Genomic DNA, 21508 nt, shown 5'->3' on the forward strand with positions numbered 1-21508 from the left:
GCCTAACCAAAGAGGTAAAAGATCTATATCCTGAAAACTATAGAAAGCTTATGAAAGAAATTGAAGAAGACAGAAATGGAAAACCATTCAATATCCATGGATTGGAAGAACAAGTATTGTTAAAATGTCCATACTATGCAAAGCAATCTGCACATTCAGTGAAATCCCTATCAAAATAACACCAGCATTCTTCACAGAGTTAGAACTAACAATTCTAAAATTTGTATGGAACCAGTAAAGACCCTGAATAGCCAAAGAAATCCTGAAAAAGAGAAACAAAGCTGGAGGCATCACAATTCTGGGCTTCAAGCTGTATTACAAAGCTGTAATCATCAAGACAGTATGGTACTGGCACAAAAACAGACACATAGGTTAATAGAACAGAATAGAGAACTCAGAAATGGACACACAAATGTATGGCCAACTAATCTTTGACAAAGCAGGAAAGGATATCCAATGGAAAAAAGACAGTTTCTTCATCAAATGGTGTTGGGAAAACTGGACAGCAACATGCAGAAGAATGAACCTGGACCACTTTCTTACACCATACACAAAGATAAATTCAAAATGGATGGAAGACCTAAATGTAAGATGGGAACCATCAAAATCCTAGAAGAAAAAAATGGGCAACAACCTCTTTAACCTTGGTCATAGCACCTTCTTACTAGACATGTCTCTGGAGGCAAGGGAAACAAAAGCAAAAATGAACATTGGGACCTCATCAAGATAAACTTCTGCACAGTGAAGGAAACAATCAGCAAAACTAAAAGGCAACCAATGAAATGGAAGAAGATATTTGTAATAGACATATTGGATAAAGAGTTAGTAGTCAAAATCTATAAAGAACTTATCAAAATCAATACCCAAAAACCAAATAATCCAGTGACTAAATGGGCAGAAGACATGAATAGACAGTCTTCCAAAGAAGATACCCAGGTGGCCAACAGACACACGGAAAGATGCTTACTATCACTCATTATCAGGCAAATGCAAATCGAAACCACAATGAGATACTACCTCACACCCTTCAGAATGGCTAAAATTAACAACTCAGGCAACAACAAATATTGGTGAGGATGTGGAGAAAGGGGAACTCTTTTGCACTGTTGGTGGGAATGCAAACTGGTGCAACATCTCTGGAGAACAGTATAAAGTTAACTGAAAAAATAAAAAACAGAACTACCCTACAACCCAGTAATCGAAATACTAGGTATTTATCCAAAGGATACAAAAATGATTCGAAGGAGCACATGCACCTCAATGTTTATAGCAGTGCTATCAACAATACCCAAATTATGGAGAGAACCCAAATGTCCATCGACTGATGAATGGATAAAGAAAATGTGGTGTGTGTTTGTGTCTGTGTGTGTGTGTGTGTGTTTGTGTGTGTGTGTGTGTGCACACACACACAATGGAGTATTACTGGGCATTCAGAGAGAATGAAATCTTGCCATTTGCAACAACGTGGATGGAACTGGAGTGTATTATGCTAAGTGAAATAAATCAGTCAGAAAAAGGTAAATATTTGATTTCACTCATATGTGGAATTTAAGAAATGAAACAAATGAAAATAGGGTAAGGGAAGGAAAAATAAGATAAAAACAGACAGGGAGAGAAACCCATAAGAGACTCTTAAATATAGAGAACAAACTGCGGGTTGCTGGAGGGGGGTGGCTGTGGGATGGGCTAAAATGGGTGATGGGCATTAAGGAGGGCATTTATTGGGGTTAAGCATTGGATGTTATATGTAAGTGATAAATCACTAAATTTCCTGAAACCAATACTACACTATATGTTAACTAACTTGAATTTAAATAAAACAAACAAACTAAAATGACCAGGGCTTTAAGGTTATTGAGAATCCAGGTCAGACCTAGCATTAGCTCAGTGACTAACTGCTCTGGTTCTTAGCTTCCTCTTTGCTTTTAAATCCTGTAGATTTGCCTTTTTTTAATGCATGTTCAGCTGCACATTTGTATAGGTTATATTTTATCCAGTCTTTCTAGGTATTTTCTGGTGGAAGAGCTTTCAGGTTACCTGTTCTGCCATATTGTAGGTGGTAGGGCTGCCATAATGTGGGTGGAAGGCACATCCCTTGGGAGGGGATTTGTGTTTATTGTTCACAGGAGCATCCCAGGAGCATCACTATCTCTGAACAGTTTTATGTAGGTCTAAGTTTATGTCTGGTATCCTATTTCTCCTGGTTGAAAAACTACTTTTAATATTTCTCGTAGCACAGCTCTATTGGAAATTCTCTCTGTTTTGTCTATTTGAAAGAAAGTATTTTGCCTTCATTTTTGAAATGTATTTTCTCTACAGTTTAGAATTCTGGGCTGACAGTTCTGCATAATTTTTTCAGGAGTTTAAAGATGTCATTTCATTGTCTTTTGGCTTACATTTTTCTTAAGAGAACCCTGCCATAACTCTTATCTTTGTTCCTCTGTACATAACTATGTCTTTTTTCTTGGGCTGCCTTTAAGATTTTGTGTTTATATTTGATTTTTAGCAATTTGAATAAGATATGTCTAGATGTGGGTTTTGTTTTTGTCTTTGGTCTTGTTGTTTTAAGGATTTTGTTTTGCTTTTGTTTCGTTTTGGTTTCCATCCTGCATGAGGTTCCAAGCTTCCTAGATCTTTCATTATTTTTGGAAAATCTCAGCCATTATCTCTTCAAACATGTTTTTCTGTTCCATTCTTTCTTGCTGTTACTTCTGCCTGGCGGGAAGTTCTGTCTGCCACAGGTATAACGGTCTGTACCTTTCCCATCTCCCCTGAGGGCGGGTGGATTGTCCATCTTTAGATTTCAGGCTCCTTGTTTGCTCTGCAACATCTCCTTTCTGATTGGTTCGAGAAAAGTTGTGATTTTATTGTTTAGCTGGCTTTTCTTCATTGTTAGGGTGGGCAACCTCTTTCTAGCTTTCTGCATCCCAGGTAGAAGCAAGACCCGTTGAGCTAATTTATAAGTCAACCAGCAAAGGCAAAGGCAAAGTTCTTTTGAAGATTAGTGTCTTTTGACATTGTCCATAAGTGCCTATAGAGACTTTGCCATCTTGTGAGATTCACAGAGTTCGACTGAAGGAAAAAGAAGCAGGTTAACTGGCTCACCATGAGTTAGAAAGCATGAACCTTTTTTTATTTAAAAGGGCCTTCCACAACCACGTTCCATAATACACATTAAAAACTTCCTGTTACACTGGTATTTTTCCTGTGAAAAATAAAACCCGCTCAAGGTGGAAAACCAGGTGCAGGCAGCATATCTTCCTGGAATGTTTGACTGAATCCTAAAAACTACACATAAATGGAACTTATTATATATCATAGCCATACAAAAGTGAAGCAAAATCACTGCATGGATTTCATAGTGTGAAGTTGCATGACAAGATCTAAAACTTTTCTATCCATATAACTATGAATGCCAATCATCTTCTCCTAATATAGAAATACTTGCAAGGTAAAATGGTAAGTCCACTCAAGGGCTAGCTAGTAATCATAACGACATCAGAAACTCTAGTCCAACATTCCCATTTTACAGATGATGGAAATAAGGCCTGATAAGGGAAATGGCTTATCCAAGTTCCCCCAGTAAATTAATAGAAAAAGCCTAGATCAGAACTAACATGGGCCAGTTCTGGGCTTACTTACCCTCAGATCCACTCCTTGCCCTTCCCAGGCTCTATTCAGTATCTCTGGGCTGTTAGCCTTCCTAGCTGCCTAGGCCAGCTGGATTCCTGTTGGGTTTGACCACTGAGGGGCAAGGGGGAGGGCACTAGAAGGAGATTGCAGGGTAGCAAACAGCCAGGGCATTTCTCCTCCTCCCTCTCAGACTTCAGCAGAGTCCCCAGCAGTGAACCATCTCCTCTCTGGTTCTAATTGTCAGCAGAGCAGCCTGCCGTGGTTTCAACTTCTTCCAGGTCCCCAGGATCTGATAACACTTCCTCCTCTTCTTGTGTCTCCAACCCAGGAGTGGAAATGGCTAACTGCTGTTACTAACCGCTGAGGAATCTCACCATCTTAAGTTGGGCTTCTCATCTCTCTCATCAATCTCTCAAATTCCCTGTTTGCAAATATTTTTGCTTTTCTGTTTAGATATAGTATCTATTCATGATACAGTAATTTCATGTTCTTTCCACAAAATTGTATTTTCCAACCATGCTGTCAATTTTGTGAGCTACCCCCAAATCCTTCCAATAAATCCCTTTTCTGTTTAAGTTAGCCAGAGTTGGTTTCTTTTGTTTTCAACTGAGAACCTTGCTGGCTACAATGAGAAAGGATGTAATCGAACTTGTGGTCACATTGCATTGAATCAGAATCTTGGGGAGATGCCCTGACAAGCATCCTTTCTAAAAAATGCACAGGTGGTTTTCTTGCCCCCACAGGGGTGAGGACCACTCTTTCACTTAATATGATTGCCAATAGACATGGGAGGGCAATGGATATACTGTGAGACTTTGCAGTGAAAAAATCTAGGGTCTCCTGTTTGGTCCCGTTTAGAGTCAATACACAGTTAGAAACAGTATCTCATGGGAAATTCTTTAAAAAACAGATCATATTCTTTTTATTGAAATAACAGTTTAATTAATGGCTAAGTTTATAAATGGTTGGGTTCATATAAATTTTAAAAATAAAACTTTATTTGCCTGTCTGTTGCCCTCATTAGAATATGAGCTTCTCAAATGCAAAGGTTGTATCTAACTCTTTCCATTTGTATTTTCCTAGCATCAAATATAGTGCCTAGAAGAAATAAGTGCTCAATAAATGTTTATAGGATGCCTATCCAACAGTATATCACAAAGGCAAAGCTACAGCTATAAACCTGTACAATAATTTAAAGAAAAAAAAATGCTCCCAGTACTATAAAAGAGGCATAATGGTTTTTATATGAATAAAAGGAGTTGCAATGTACTGTAAAATATACAGAGAACATAAACAATTACTCTTCAACTTTATTACAGATTTGATGTGAAAGTCTAGTAGGTACCAGAATAATTTTGACTCTTAAAGTAAGATTAATTTTGGAAGGTGCAATAGAAAAGTTTAGGAAGCAATCTCAAAATCTAAAACCTCAGGTTAGGAATCAGCTAATAAGAAAGATTGTCTGAAGAAAACATACTAATATTATATTCCATATTTAATATAACAGAGCCAATCTTGATCTTTTGCTAAAATATTGAATCTAAATTGAACTAGAATATTAGTTTTCAAGAGCAGTTTATAGGGAATTGAATGAAAACTCAAAATCTTTGTTATGTCACCTGATTTTTCACGAGCTCCGGTTCTGTCCCTAATCAAGCACTCAGTATTAATGAGAATATTATATCAAAACCAAACATTTTGGTAGACAGAGCCAGCCTTATGCCCTTGAGAGACAATGCCTTTTACCTCTTAGTTAAGAGCATTTTCTGATACTTGATATTTTCTAGCCAGTTCAGCCTGTCTGCCTGTGGTAAAAATGAAGTATGAAATCGAATTATAGACAATGTTTAAGCACCAGAACTTAACACACTCTACCCAATTAACATCTGATTTATTGAGAAAGCTTAGGCTAAGTAACATTGGTGATCCCAGGTGATTTTTTAACTGCTGAAGAAATTGAATGTAATATAAACCCCACAGTGAGCACAACAGGAAAGTATCTGTTACCTTTGTATAGAATTTGGATTTCTGGAGGTCCTAGAGAGGGGTCTCCTTGTCCATAGAAAATTAGCTTGGGTTTTGCAACTGAGATAATGCTATCCAATTGATTTCAAAACTGTGCCTTTTGCCACCAAGAAATGTTTGAAAAGAAAATGAAAGCACCATGTAGGAAGAAAAATATTAGAAACTAGGGAAGCAAAGAAAGAAGAAAATATCACAACATTGTTCCCAAAGTCAGGAAACTGGGCCCAGTTGTCAATTCTTAAGATTCTTACTGATGCCATAAGGAAGGAAAAAACTTTTAAGGCTGTGAGATTTATTTTGGATGACTTACCTTCATCTCAGGAAGCAGGGATTCTTGAGATACAGAAAGTCTGTTCCTTTTTTGTTCCACCAAGATGTTATAAAGATTATTTAATGATTACAGATATTTTTATTTCACTCTGAAAGTTGGTTATAATTCAATCTACAACCTCTTCTGAGAGACTTCTGTGAGTACAGAACTGTGTGGGGGGTGAGAGACACAAAGATAAGCCTAACTAGTTGGTTTCCATGTTCAGGGATGGTTTGGGTAGGCAGGAAGAACTTGAACTTGAAGGCAACTCCACCACTACCTGTTGGGCAACTTTGGGCCAGTTGCCTGCCCTTTTGGAGCATCTATTTTCTCATGTCTAAAATGCAATAATAGTACCTACTTACTGCAGGTTTTTTCCAGGATTACAAGGTTTGGCATATGTAAGGTGCCCAGTGTAGTGCCCAGTATGGAGTCCATGCTCATGGAAGTTTATTTGCTTTCCCTTTCCTGTCATGTCAAGAGTCTGTAGCTATTGACAGGGCCAGGCATGAAAACTAACTGTAGTACAAGGTGAACTGAAGTAAGAAGTGAAAAGAAAGTCACAGCTCTGAGAGGAAAGAGACTTTGTTAACAAGACCGAGAATCAGGGAAGAGTCTATCTAAGAGGTGGCTTTGAGTCTGAGCAATTTTAAGTGGCTTTGGGAGAATTTGACCTGTGGAAAATGGTAAGTATTCTTGTGTGACCTTAGTGGTCTATGTAGAGGGCACAGTCTAGTTGGAAGAGGGAGGTGGTGCAGTGCTAGGTGAGGTTCAAGTGTAGAGAGCAGAGCCCTCTCACCCTGTCCCTCCCCATTCTGACTTGGAATGTGACAGATGTTTGGGACATTTGGACAGATGTATGTGTTTAATAAGAATGCAAAATGTAGTTGGGAGCAGATTGCATGGGACCTCAAATGCCTAGGACTTTGAACTTGATTACATAGATTATGAGGACCACTGAAGGTGTTTGAACAAAGATGAATGTGTTACTACCTGTGTATGTTTTTTACAGTATCCCTAGAGCAGTGTGAAGTATTGAGAGGAGAATAATAAGACCTTGAACTCATTTAAACAGCCAAGATCATCCTCAGGCCATCTCCCATCTAGAGGCTGCCAGTGAGAGAGATAACATAAATAATAATAAACACTTGTTTAGCACTTCCTATGTGCCAGGCATTGTTTTAAGCTCTTCACCTGTACCAGCTCCTTTAGTCCTCCCTACAGCCCTATGAAGTAGGTGCTGTCATCACCCCCATAGAGACAAAATGTTCAGTGACTTGCTGTAAGGTCATGGCAGAGCTGGATTTTGAACTTCTTAGGTGGCTTCATGCTAAGGACCACTACTGCATAGAGCCTCGACAGAAATGCCCGGAGTTCGCTGGAGGATTGGTGCTGTAGGTGTGGGAAAATCACAAAGGCATGGGAAGATAAAGAAGTGAAAGTAGAGGGAGATCTAAGTAGAGAGACCCAGAGGAAATAAACAGTTGCCCGTGGTAGGAAGCACTGAACATCTTGCAATGATGATCACAGGTACCACCAAGTGCTACCCTTGCCACAGCTGTCTCCTCACCGAAGAAAGTTCAGGTTTTCTGACATTAAATTCATTATCTAAGGAAAGATTTAAGGGATGAAACTAAAAAATGGTTGTGATGGAAGTAAATAATCAGAAGCAGCTTAGCCTGCCAGATACATTGTACAACGCATTACTTTGAAAAACTAGCAATTTAGAGAAGTGAAATGGACCATGAAAATAATTAAATGGGCTGGGTTTTTTATTGAAAAGGAAGAACGCTGTAAGTTATTTAAGGTACTTCCAGGGAAATTAGATGAAACTATTTCCTGTTCCCAAATCTACCCTATCACTCCATAATGTCTACATGCCCAAATTCTATTTTCCACACAGGACTTGTCCCCAGTTTGCCTTTTTAAAAAAAAATTTTTTTTTTAATGTTTATTTATTTTTGACACAGAGAGACAGAACATGAATGGGGGTGGGCAGGGGAGGGGGGTGGGAAGAGAGAGAGGGAGACACAGAATCTGAAGCAGGCTCCAGGCTCTGAGCTTCAGCACAGCGCCTGACCTGGGGCTTGAACTCATGAACCATGACATCATGACCTGAGCTGAAGTCGGACGCATAACCGACTGAGCCACCCAGACACCCCCCAGTTTGCCTTTCTAAATGTTCTCCACCCTTCTCCAGCTTGCTGTCACCCAGAGGGCTGACCTGTATGGCTTAGGTCAGCAGACTCCCAAGGCTTTGGCTTCTAGTTCGGTTCAGCCAGTAGGGGTCCCAGCAGGTGATGAGACAGGAGGATGTGAGGTCAGGACAGTTTCTCCCCTAGTGTCTTCTCTGTGAGGCCACCTGGGCTGTCTGTCTTGACTGAAGCTCTTTGCTCCTCATAAGGCAGCATTCTCAAGTAGGACTCTTGTGGGCTTCAAAACCACCGCTGCTCCTTGGCTCTTTGGGCCTAGAGGTCATAAAGGCTTTACTGTTTATAGCCCTGGGGGATTGTATCATCTCTTGTAGTTCCTGTATATCGCTAAGCCCCTTTTCAATAGACCCCTTGTTAAACTGCCCTCAAATTATCTTCCTGTGATTGTGTGATCTTTTGGGACTCTGATATATTTTTCCATTATGAAAACTTCACTGAACTGTCACAAAACTTGATTTCTATCCCTTTGAAGGTACTTTTCTGTTGCAGCTTACAGTATTTGCATACATGTTTTAAGTCTGACCGCTGGAATCACCCAATGAATGCTAAAAGAATGGCTGAAAGGCAAGGACACAAACAAGAATATTATGATACCATTTAAATTTCTCTTAGACTTGTTGATCTGTTACTGCTATTTTAACCTTAAAACCCAAATCTTTCACATTAGGGGGTAAAGTATACTGTACCTCTGATTCATTCAGTTGGGGCGGGGGGGTCTGAGCTGTCTACAGAACTACAAGTCCTGTCTGTATCTTCTCCTCCTCCTCCTCTCACACGTGTCAGGATGTGTTCTGATGGTGCGTCTCCATGTGTGCTGCAGGCCTTTCTCCGTAGAGCCACCTGTTGGAACTCTTAATGTGGGAGAGTCCATGCAACTGGAAGTGGACTTTGAGCCACAGACTGTGGGCAATCACAGCAAAAGACTTATTGTGCATTATGACACAGGTATGTGTTATTCTTTGTCCAAAGTTCTACATGTTAAGAAAGGTCAAGTGGAAAATATGGTGAAGCAAAGTAGCAGGTGGTTATTTTGGCTGCATTAGAGTAAGCTAAGAGCCACAAGGTAAAGAACTGAAGAATGAATGTCTCCAACAGAAATAATGTTGATCCAGATGTATATCCCACCCGACTGGTTTCTCCAGTGCTTGAAAGCCTGAGAAATACAGAGCGCTGGAAGGAAAGTATACCCTGCAGTCACACAGATAGTTTAAGGTTATTTATATGTACATGGAACTTGAAGGTAAATTAATACCATGTTTTCCGTTTGATTTATTACTGCATTTGTCTAACATCATAAAAATGTGAACTCCAATTCAGAATGTTCTTGTGTGTACCCACTAGTCTATGTAAGGCCCAGCTGCTTTAATTCTTGGAATGTGCAAGTATCTTACTTAATGTCTTACTTAAATGTAGTACTGTGTCTTCTGCCACTAGCATTTTTTGAAGGCCACAGTCTGTATAATCATGAAAATTATACGGTTGTTTTTGCTAATATTTAATTTATGGTTGTGTGGACTGCATGTACATTATGCAAGTCCCCAAAGTTGGTTTTCAAATTAATATTTTACCATTGCCATTTATTATTTCATGATTTTTCTCATTTTCCTCTCCCTTCTTCTTTAACCATTCATGTTTATTGACCCAGATTGTCTGCATCAGAAGGCCACTGTAGGCAGAAAACACAAGGGCACAGCCAGGGAAAGAGTAACAAATGACATGTAGTTCACAGTTCAGACTTTCTGGCTTTGTGGATGCATATCTGAGCGGGACGTTCGAGTCCTTGCCTATGGACCTGTGGTTAAGCGGTCCAAATTCCACATTGCCTGGCATAACAGCGACACATACCCAGTGGTACCATCCACATATCTTATCTTTTAGTGTAGGACAGAATTCCCTGGCTGCTCTCAAGACAAACCTGATCTGAACCAGCTTAAGCAAAAAGGGGAAAGCTTTGGCCCATGTAATACAAGAGAGGAAGGTAAAAAGCACAGTTTATAACACAGCAGGGACATCCATTTTTCCGAAGTAGTTGTGTCATTTTACACTCCCACCAACAAAGTGTGTGACTTCCAATTGCTTCACATCCTTGCCAATAAAGTGTTGTCTTTTTTTCCCTCCTGCTACCACATAGTGTTGTCTTGATTATTTTAGACAGGCAAGTAGTGTCAAGCTAGGTCCTCTAGTGGTTTTAATTTTCATCTGATTAATGATGTTGAGCACCTTTTCCTGTGCTTTCTGGCCATTCATATATCTTTTTTAATGAAGTGTCTGTTGAAGTCTTGCTCATTTTTTATTGAGTTGTTTTTCTTTTATTATTAATTTGTAAGAGTACTTTATAACTTGATATTCTCAGTACTAACCATTTGTCAGATATATGTGCCGTTAATATATTCTTCCAGTCCGTAGCTTGCCTTTTCATTCCCTTCATGTTTCTTGATCAGCAGAAATTTTTAACTTTGATAAAGTCAGCATTCCCAATGATATTCCTTTAAGATGAATGCTTTTTGCCTTCTTGCTAAGAAATGATTATCTTCTCCAAGATCACAAACATAGTCTCCTATGTTTACTTTTAGAGGGTAATAGTTGTAGCTTCAACGTTTAGGTTGATGGGTGATCTTTGAATTCATATATGTATATGTGTGAGGTAGGGGCTGTGTTTAATTTTTGTTCCCCATATAGATTATTGGCTCTTCTCCCTTCTATTATCTTGTTCTGGAATTCCACTTAGTTACTCTATTGTTCTGTTTCTATTACTACTTTACTATTTATTCCTTTTAACCTTTATTTTATGTTTTCCATCTCTTTGTAGCACTTCTCTGGATACTTTCTTCTCCATTCACTAATTCCCTCTTCCATGAAGTCTCATCTGCTGAGGTTTTTTTGTTTTTTTGGTTTTTTTTTTAATGTTTATTTGTTTTTGAGAGAAAGAGAGAGCAAGTGAGCAGGGGGAGGGCAGAGGGAGAGGGAGACACAGAATCTGAAGCAGGCTCCAGTCTTTGAGCTGTCAGCATAGAGCCTGACGCAGGGCTCAAACCCATGAACTGTGAGATCATGACCTGAGCCGGAGTTGGACGCTTAACCGACTGAGCTGCCCAGGTACCCCTCATCTGCTGAGTTTTAATTTTTCCATTCTTGTATGTATTTTGCTTTCTGAAATTTTATTTGGTTCTTGATTAACTCTGTTCTTAAATCTGATTGCTCTCTACTCTTTCATTTTTCAAATTTCCCTTTTATTTCTTGAATATGTTAAACATCGTTATTTTCGTTCTGCATCTCATCACTTAAATATATTATATCTGCTTATTTATTTATTTATTTATTTATTTATTTATTTATTTAGTTTCTGTTTATTGTTTATGATGGTTTTCAACCACAGTATCTATAGGGGAGGAAAAACATATTTTTCCTCCACCCTTCTAGGCTTTTGGGTGGAGCCCTGTAACAAAAGACAGATCAAGAAGAGAAAAGCATACATTTATTTAATATAAGTTTTCCTTTGATGCAGGCAGGCTGAGTCTGGGGACCCAGAGGGGTCCTGCAGGAGCAGCCAAGAGGGTCCTCGGCTTCATGTAGGATGGAAATCAAACATGAGCCCACAGGAAATAAGAGCAGAATTTATTGAAGATACAGAGAGCTCAGATACAGACACAGCATTCCACAAACTCAGAAAGGGAAGGAGGGGGTGTTGTCTTTGTTCGGATTCTGGTATACGTGTCCCCTCAGGCATCCAGGAACTGGTTAGAAGACCAAGGCCCAGGTGTTATTCTTGGAGCCAGGGAACCTTGGCATCAAGATGTATAGAGCCTTGGTCTGGAATGCACATATGCTGGCTTCCTCAGGTCCTTCTCACCTGGCCCTTCCTTAGATATCATCTATTCTAGAGGAATCATGAACTCCTTGTCCCTTACCAGGAGGGCATTCTGAGGCATGTGTAAAGTGGGCTGGGGTTGCATGTCCTGGCAAGAACAGAAAGCAGGAAGAAGAACAAAAGCTGATTTTTATGGGGTCCTCCCATTTCCCCATCTCACCTTGGCATGGGAGCTTTCAGAAAGAAATGAAGACCTTGAAGAAGTAGTTAAACCTGGGTATTTTTTTTTTTTTTTTGCTAGGTTTGATGAAGAGTAGAGTTGTGGAAAAATGTGTTAGGACCAAAAGGGGTATGAGCTAAGTGTAGTAAACTTGGGAAAACAACTTCCTCTCAATGTTCCTCTGTCTCCAGACAAGTCTGCTCCTTTCATCCAAGTACAGGAGGGTACTTCTCACATGTGGGTCTTACGGCCTGCTTCAGTGGAAGATCAGAAAATGCTTTCTTATCTGCCGTTTCTCGGATTCCTTCCACTTGAAATAGTATGCCAAGGTGTGCCATATTTTGGGACAGTGTGTGCTGAACCCCATCATATCTCCTGCCCTTTTGTGTTTTGTAAATTCTGGATTTAGCATCCCCACTTCAGGCAGGCCCTCGACTTTATCTGCCATCACATGCACACAATGCAGTAAAGGAGAGGCTCAAGGGTTAACAGAAGCCATTACCACAAAAGACAGCCTTGGTACCACATTATTTCCTACAATTCTTCACCTCACTTTGATGTTCTTATTATCCTATAGGGTTAGGGATCAATTTTAAAGTAGTTTAAAAAGTATTTTGTTGAGAAGTTTGGTTATTTCAAACCTCAGTTTAATTTGCTGGTAAAATCGACTCTAATTTATGTCTTTTTTCACATCGTTCAGCATTATTTATTTCCTACTATTCTGTAATCCTCTCCATATATCATATTATAAACACGGTTTATCCCTTCATGTATTTACGTTTTCTCTAGTTTCTCTCAGCAGTTTTCTGGGTAGAAGTCTCAAACACTGTGGTTAGATTTACTCCTATACATTCAATATTTTGTATGTTTGTGTAAGTGATTTTTTAATTACATTTTTATTGAGGTATAATTTAGGCACAATAAGATGCACAGATGTTCACTGTACAGTTTGATGACTTTTTTCACGTGTAAATACCTGTGTAACCACCACTCCCTGTGAGACAGAGAATATCCACGGCTTCCGAGAGTCCCTCATGCCCTCTCCAATCAGTCTCTCCATCCCCATCCTAGACATTTGGGGTCCCGTCACTCCATATTAGTATTGCTTGTTCTTGGACTTCAAATAAATGTGCTCACATAGCACATCCTCTTTTGTGTCTGGTTTCTTTCACTCAACATAATGTCTTTGACATTTATGCATGTTGTTGCGTGTATCAGAAATTCCCTATTTGCTCCTGAGAAGCATTCCACTGTACAGTTATACACAGTTCATTCATTTTCCTGTTAGTGTAACTTTAGACCGTTTGAAGTTTGGGGCGATTATGAACAAAGCTTTAATAACAATTTTTGTACGAGTTGTATGTGTGCATATGTTTTTACTTTGCTCAGGTCAATGTTTAGGAGTGGAGCTGCTGGGTCCTAGAGTAGGTATACGCTTAACTGCTTAACTTTCTGCGAAACTTCCAAGCAGTTTCCTAAAGTGGTTGAAGCATTTTCCATACCGCAACCCGCCCCCCCAACACTGGCAGTGGATGAGGGCTCCAGTTACTCCACATTCTCATCAACTCTTTGTCATTGTCAGCCTTTTATTTTTAGTCATCCTACTGGGTATGAAGTTATCACCAGCCAAATGTCAGCAAAAGCCTATGTATTTCATTTTTAATTGGCATTTCTGTATATGACTAATAATGTCGAGTGCCTTTTCATGTGCTTTGGACCTTTTTATGTTTTCTGTTCTCATGTGTATTCAGATTTTTTTGCCTATTCTTTATGGGGTTGTTTGTCCTTTTGCTTTTGACTTGTAGTTTTTTAAAATATATTCTCAATATAAGTCTTTCGGAAATAATTATTGTGAATATCTCCTCACAGTGGATTATTTTTCTAATTTTCTTAATGGGGTTTTTTCATTAGCAAAAGAATTTAATTTTTATGAAGTACACTTTATCATTTTTTCCTCTTATAGATAGTATGGTATTTTTCTTCTAATTTTATTTTCTTAATTTTGGAGGGTATATCAAAAAAGGAGTTGACTTTTGTATATCAGTCTTTTATATCTTCTCACCCTGATAAATTAACTTCCTGACTCAGTTTATCTGTAGATGATTTTAGATTTTGTATATATACAATCAGGTCATCTGCAAATAATGATAATTTTATTCTTTTTCAATCCTTAAGCCTTTTATTTCTTATTCTTTCTTGCAGAGCTAGGCCTTTAGCACAGTGTTCAATGGTAATGATGATGGCGAACATCCTTCTCTTGCTCTCAGTCTCAGAGGGGAAATACTCAGTGTTTCATCATTTAGTATGATGCTTTTGGTGGGCACTTTATCAGATTAAGAAAATTCCTTTCTATCTCTAGGTTTCTAAGACCTTTAATTTTGAACAGGTATTGACTTTCATCCATTACTTCCGTATTTTTTGAGATGATCATATATGATTTCACCTTTTCATGTAATGGCTTTGTCTTTAATCTGAAAAAACAAATTGGTCTCATAAAACAAGTAGGGAATTATTCTACTTTTTTTATTCTCTGGAAGGGTTTTGTTGTCATTTCTAATATTCATGTTATTTTTTCTTTAAGTGATTGAAAAATTCATTTTTCAAGCTATCTGGGCCTGGAGACTTTTTTTGTATGAAGGTTGTAAGTTATTCAGTTATTCAACTTATTTAGTACACTTAGATCTACTAAGATGTTTCTTTTTTTTTTTTTCTTGTATAATTTTTGGTAAACTTTTTCAAGGAATCTTTGCATTTAATCTAAAAATTTTAATTTGTTGACATAAAGTTTATCATAATAACCCCAAACTTTGTAATGTCTGTAGGATCTATAGTGATATCTCCTCTTTCATTACCGGTATTGGTAATTTCTGCCTTTTCTCCCCTTTCTTTCTTTCTTTCTTTCTTTCTTTCTTTCTTTCTTTCTTTCTTTCTTTCTTTCTTTCTTCTTTCATGAATTTCAACAAAAGCCTTTGTGTTGTTAGTGGTGATACGGGATGAAAGTGAAAAGTATGAGTGTTAATAAATTCAGTCACTGATACATTTCTTCCATCTGGATCTCTGTATCTTTGTGAGTATCATTTTTGTTAATGTCAAACCCTAAAATTAAGTATTGGAAAAAATGTGGCCTTAGAATCATGTTTTGATACTGTATCACAAGAATGAAGTGTAGTCAATCTTTTGTTGGTAAACACATCAAATAAGTTATCTTTAAGATATTATTCATGTTTAACTCATCTTTTCAAATATTTTGGGTCATATTTTTTTAAATGTGTATTTATTTTTGAGAGAGAGAGTGCAAGCAGGGGAGGGGCAGAGAAAGAGGGAGACACAGAATCTGAAGCAGACTCCAGGCTCTGAGCTGTCAGCCCAAAGCCCGACGTGGGGCTTGAACTCATGAACTGTGAGATCATGACCTGAGCCAAAGTCAGACACTAAACTGACTCAGCCACCCAACTGCCCCTGAGTCATATTTTTAATACATTTCACATATGCATACTCTAGTATATTATGTATAGTATATATAGAATTTATAAACGAGTAAGTACACATGGTAGGAATATAATGTCAAAAAATTTTATTTGGTTGGGTTTTGAGGCTAACAGCTTAGAGTGCTCATAGATCAATAGAATCAAAGCTTGAGAGAAGATCTAACTAATAATCAAATCCCGTCTTAGATTTTACAAATGAAAAACTGAAGCTTTAAGAAATTAAGTGGCTTGCCCAACGTTGCATATGGAGCCAGAAGCACTATTAGAACCCAGGCTCAAACTCTAACCTCCTGTGCAGTGATTTCTCCACCAGAGTGGGTCATCTCTCTAATCTGTTGTATCACTCCCTGTGCATTTTTACTCCCTTAATCCGTTGACTTTGAAATGCAGCTGCTTTCCCTCAGTGGCCCTCAATCTGGATTTTACTTTTAGGTAAGTATTTGGATTGGCACCCATACTTACATTTGTAGTCCTGTGCTAAAGGAAATGAATATCTGTGTACTAAAATTTAATCAATGTGGCAAAGTTTATTTCCACACTGTGAGGTTTGTTGTCGACTTTGGTTCACAAATGAAGTCATTTTCTAAAGATTGCGGATAGAAGTAGGTAAACTATCTTGTAGCATTTTTCTTTACATGAAATGAACAGCTAATAAGAATATGCTTTCATCTTTATTGTGGGTTATCAATGACCAGAACCTATAACCTTTCATTAGTGAAAAACAGTAATGACTATCTAAACACAATTAATTAATCATGGAGCTTTTCCAAGCAGCTATGATCATTGCCTTCTCTTTTCACTAAATAAGCATCTGATTGAACTTTCTGCAGCTGTTTAAGTATGAATTGATTTGAGGAGGGACATTTAGCATGGATTTTTTTCACACTTCCCCAAACAATATTCCAGAAGGAGGAGCATTGATAATCCTCAGTGGGAAGTACTCAATCACATTTCTCACAGTTGTGTTTATGCCCTTCAGTTGCTTGCCCTCCATTCTTGATTAAACAGCTAGGAGATTTTGCTTTTTTGGCAATCAGAGTTTGAACCAGTGCTCTAGCCATTAACAAGGTTGAGTGTAAATTTCACCACAATCTAATATTTTACTTATCAGTGTATACCTGACCCAGAACTCTTCCCTCCTTTCTTATGCATATGCTCTTCTGTGGTAAAACCAAGTTGTTTAGGGAATTGATTTTAGCCCAGAAATGATTTAGTTACCTTTTTATTATGGTCTAAAACAGAAGAGCTGAAGTAACTTCATACCTTTTATAAACTAATTCCTCCTGAAGAGATTAAGAACACAGTTACTCAAGGGGTGCCTGGCTGGCCCAGTTGGTGGAGTGTGTGACTCTTGATCTCAGGGTTGTGAGTTCAAGCCCCATGTTGGGTGTAGAGATTACTTAAAAATAAAATCTTCAAAAAAATAAAACAACAACTACTCAAGACTACATTCTTAACAAAATAAAACAGAAACAGAAACAAAAAACAGAACAGTTGAGTAAACTAGTTCTATCATTTCAATAAAACTGAGAAGTGAAAATATTATTTGGTTAATAAAAGACAAGCAAATGGTAATTGCTTAAATTTTGCACTTTGAACTGGATGTTGAGAAACTTTATATAATCTAAGGGTTCATGGAGATATTAGTATTCAGACAGGCTTTAAGAAACAAGACATTCTTGGGGCGCCTGGGTGGCGCAGTCGGTTGAGCGTCCGACTTCAGCCAGCTCACGATCTCACGGTCCGGGAGTTCGAGCCCCGCGTCGGGCTCTGGGCTGATGGCTCAGAGCCTGGAGCCTGTTTCCGATTCTGTGTCTCCCTCTCTCTCTGCCCCTCCCCCGTTCATGCTCTGTCTCTCTCTGTCCCGAAAATAAATAAACGTTGAAAAAAAAAAAAAAAAAAAAAAAAAAGAGAAACAAGACATTCTTATTAAACCTTTGATTACTTGAATGAACCCCCGAAGTAGGACCATAGCACTGTTTTTTATTCAATCCCTGGTAAGGTTGCTGTCACCTTAAAGGTGACATTAACCACTGGCATAATCAGGAAATAGAGCTGATGCACTTACTCAGCATTTTAAAAGTATTATGTCTCTTACTGAAGAGGAGCTATTTCAATTCAGATGTCAGAAGTTGGCAAAAAGGCTCCTTTCCCAAAGGCATGATAATGTATTATTATTAAAGATACAAGTAATCATAATATTAGTACTTCACAGGACAGCTTTACAGTCATCTTATATTTTACTCTAATAAACCACAAAGAAGTTCTCTTTTTTTCTCCTAAAGGTCAATAAAGGAATACCAAAATACAACATAGTAAGTAATTGAGTGCAATATGTTATCTTATAGTTGAAACTACTAAGTAATATGTATCTGAGCATACCTATGCAGGCTTGGCTGCATAAGCTTTGTTTCAATTGTGTGGTTATTATAGTTAATTGTAAGTGTGTGCTGTTATAATTAGAAAACCTAGCAGAGCATAGTTATTACAAAAGAGTAAATGTTGTAACGTGGTTTCAGAAGCAATGGAAACATTCCTTGACCTAGTTTTCTTTTCTTCATTTCTTATTCCATAGCTGAGGATAGGGAATAGCAGAAGTTTGGACACACTGATGGTTAGAGATTGTTAGGAAGGTGGAATGAGGTTTCTGTAAATTACATAGCAAGTGAAGACTCAAGTCATTAGGTGTTTGTATTTAAAGGGACATTAGAGGACTTTTCTTAACTCCATTTATTTTATTAAAAAAATTTTTAATTGATGTACAGTTGACATACAACATAGTAGTTTCGGGTGTACAACATGGTGACTGGACATTTATATACATTACAAATTGTTTGCCATGGTAAGTATAGTTGCCATCTGTCACCATACAAAATTACTGCAGTATTACTGACTGTATTCCCTATTCTCTACTTTTCATCCCTGTGATAATTTTATAACTGAAAATTTGTACCTCTTAATACCCTTCATTTACTTCATCTTGCCCCCCCACTTCCCTCCCCTCTGGCAGCCACCATATTGTTCTTTGTGTTTATTTAACTCCCTTTATTTTAATGACGAGTAAACTAAGGCCCAGAGACATTAAATGACCGTATATCTAAGTAAAGCTGGAACTTGAACCCAGGTCTTTGGCACCCTCTGAAGCCAGCATACTTTCTCAATCGTACACTACCTTCCATATAGATGGGGAATACTGACTTTGCATTGCCGCGATGTGCTGGGTAAGCTCAGTCAAGTCTAGTAAGTTGTTTCCTGAGCCCTTCAGAGAATGAGCACTTCTGATGAAGTTTGATTCAGCAATTCACTTGCATGGTGAATTTGACCCTGCTGTGATGAAGAGATGAGAAACACCCTTTCCATCAACCTGCTAGTTGCTAGAGAATTTATGGCTCCCCTCATACATTTTATTTATTACCCTCTATTGTCTGAAAGTACTGAAACCACAGTATGAAATGTATTGTGTATATAGTTGGTTTCATATTTTTTTTGTAAAATTAATTTTGTTCTTTTTTTTGTTCTTTTTTGTTTGTTTGTTTGTTCGATAGTAGCAAAATGTAGTGGCAAGATGTAATGAGACTTCCACAAAACATATTTTTACTAGGACATAATAAATGACCATGGTTAACCTCATCTACAATGATTACAACGTTCAACCCCAGAAACTAAAAAGGAAGCAAAGTGGGAACAGGCCTTCCAAGGAGACACAAAAATTCCAATGCTGGCAACAGCAACCTTATCCATTCTCACAGGCATAATATTCCTTTCATCCTATCTGTTTTCTCAGTAGCTTGGGATTGGGAACACTTTCTAAGGTTGTAGAAATAAGACAGGAGTTACTGCTTCCTTTACTTTGTGGATCTGATGATTTGGGGAAGATAGATTGAAAAAAAAATCAATATTAGATGGTTTTCAAAAGGAGTATAATGGCTCTTGCTATATTTCTGGAAAACAGTTTTGCAGTGAGCAACTCAAATTGATGACATTAGTCTCTCTGACCCTAGATTTGTATGAAATAAGTAAGCCCTTGGATCTTTTCCCTTGATTAGATTTTAAGCAATGAAATAACTTCAAATAACTACAGAAGCACAGAAATAATATAACCAACAGCCATTATATTTAACACATCTCAACATTTTGCTATACACATTTCTTTCAGATGTTTTATGGAAAACTAAACTGATAATAGATTTGAAGTTCTCTCATTATTCTTTCCTGATCTAATTCCCATGGCTTGGTCCTCAGAGGAACTGTATTGGGTACATTTTAATGCTATTTTTACATATTTATCCATAAACAATGTATCTATTGTCTTGAGTAGTTTTAAACTTCACGTAAGTGATATCATACTGTATATACCATTTCCCGACTTGACTTTTTCATTCAACCTTATGTTTTAAATATCCAGACACATAGACACAAATAGCTGTGATTCATTTTAACACCGTGAACATGCTATAATCTACCTATTCTCCTACTGAATATTAGTATGTTCTTCCCAGTTTTTTGCTATTACAAACAGTGCCACAGTGAGTATCTCTGTATATGTCTTGTGCAGCTGGATGAGACTGTCTTTAGGAAGTGCAATTGCAGAGTTATACAGCAAGTATGTCTTGAGCTTTATTGGAAACTAAGTTGGTTAGTCAGGTGGTTGTACCAATTTGTATTTTCATCAGCATTATATGGAAATTCTTGTTTTTTCCACATCTTGCCAATAGAGTACCAAGCAGCATTTCAAACTGTTTGAATTTTGTTAATCTAATTGTTACAAAATAGTATTTTAGTGTATATTTCTCTCATTACTATTGCTATCTGACAGCTTTACATGTTTCCTGAAGGCCCTATACTGCTTCCTTACATTAAAGTTTTGGATGAGTAATGTATTCATGTGTTCAAAAATCAAAAGTTTATATTGAAAGGTGTCATTTCTACTTTACCTCATTCACCCCACACAGCTCTAATTTTATTCCAGTGTTTTTCTGCAAATAGATGCAAACATGAATGCATATTCTTTATTTCCCTCCTTACATAAAAACAGCACACTATGAATTGTTCTAAACCTTACTTTTTTTCACTTAATCATATACCCTGCAGATCTTTCCATATCACCTTTTTTAATTTTATTTTTTATTTTTTGAAATTTACTTCCAAATTAGCATATAGCGCAACAATGATTTCAGGAGTAGATTCCTTAGTGCCCCTTACCCATTTAGCCCATCCCCCCTTACACACCCCCTCCAGTAACCCTCTGTTTGTTCTCTACATTTATGAGTCTCTTCTGTTTTGTCCCCCTCCCTGTTTTTATATTAATTTTGTTTCCCTTCCCTTATGTTCATCTGTTTTGTCTCTTAAAGTCCTCATATGAGTGAAGTCATATGATATCTGTCTTTCTCTGACTAATTTCACTTAGCATAATACCCTCCAGTTCCATCCACGTAGTTGCAAGTGGCAAGATTTCATTCTTTTTGATTGCTGAGTAACACTCCGGTATATATATATATATATATATATATATATATATATATATATATATATGGTGTGTGTGTATATATATGTATATGTATATATATGTATATATGTATATGTATGTATATGTATGTATATGTATATATATGTATATATATGTATATATGTATATGTATGTGTGTATATGTATGTATGTATATGTATATATATATGGTGTGTGTATATATATATATATACACACACCATATATATATATGTATATATATATGGTGTGTGTATATATATACATATACATATATACATGGTGTATATATATATGTATATATATATGGTGTGTGTATATATATA

General features: G+C 37.5%; 1 protein-coding gene across 16 annotated transcripts in view; it reads left to right on the forward strand.

The window, feature by feature from the left end:
- The window catches only part of HYDIN (HYDIN axonemal central pair apparatus protein), a 430150-nt gene that overhangs the window by 131746 nt on the left and 276896 nt on the right, over nt 1-21508 (forward strand). For all 16 annotated transcript variants that reach the window (XR_006702763.1, XR_006702764.1, XR_006702765.1 and 13 more), the window contains one exon: nt 9002-9126. Coding sequence is in view for 13 of the 16 variants with exons in the window: in XM_045443449.1 (XP_045299405.1) it covers nt 9002-9126 (125 nt within the window). In the remaining 3 variants the exon portion in view is untranslated. The remainder of the gene's footprint in view (nt 1-9001; nt 9127-21508) is intronic.

Source organism: Leopardus geoffroyi, chromosome E2 (genome assembly GCF_018350155.1).
Source record: "Leopardus geoffroyi isolate Oge1 chromosome E2, O.geoffroyi_Oge1_pat1.0, whole genome shotgun sequence".
Lineage (NCBI taxonomy): Eukaryota > Metazoa > Chordata > Mammalia > Carnivora > Felidae > Leopardus > Leopardus geoffroyi.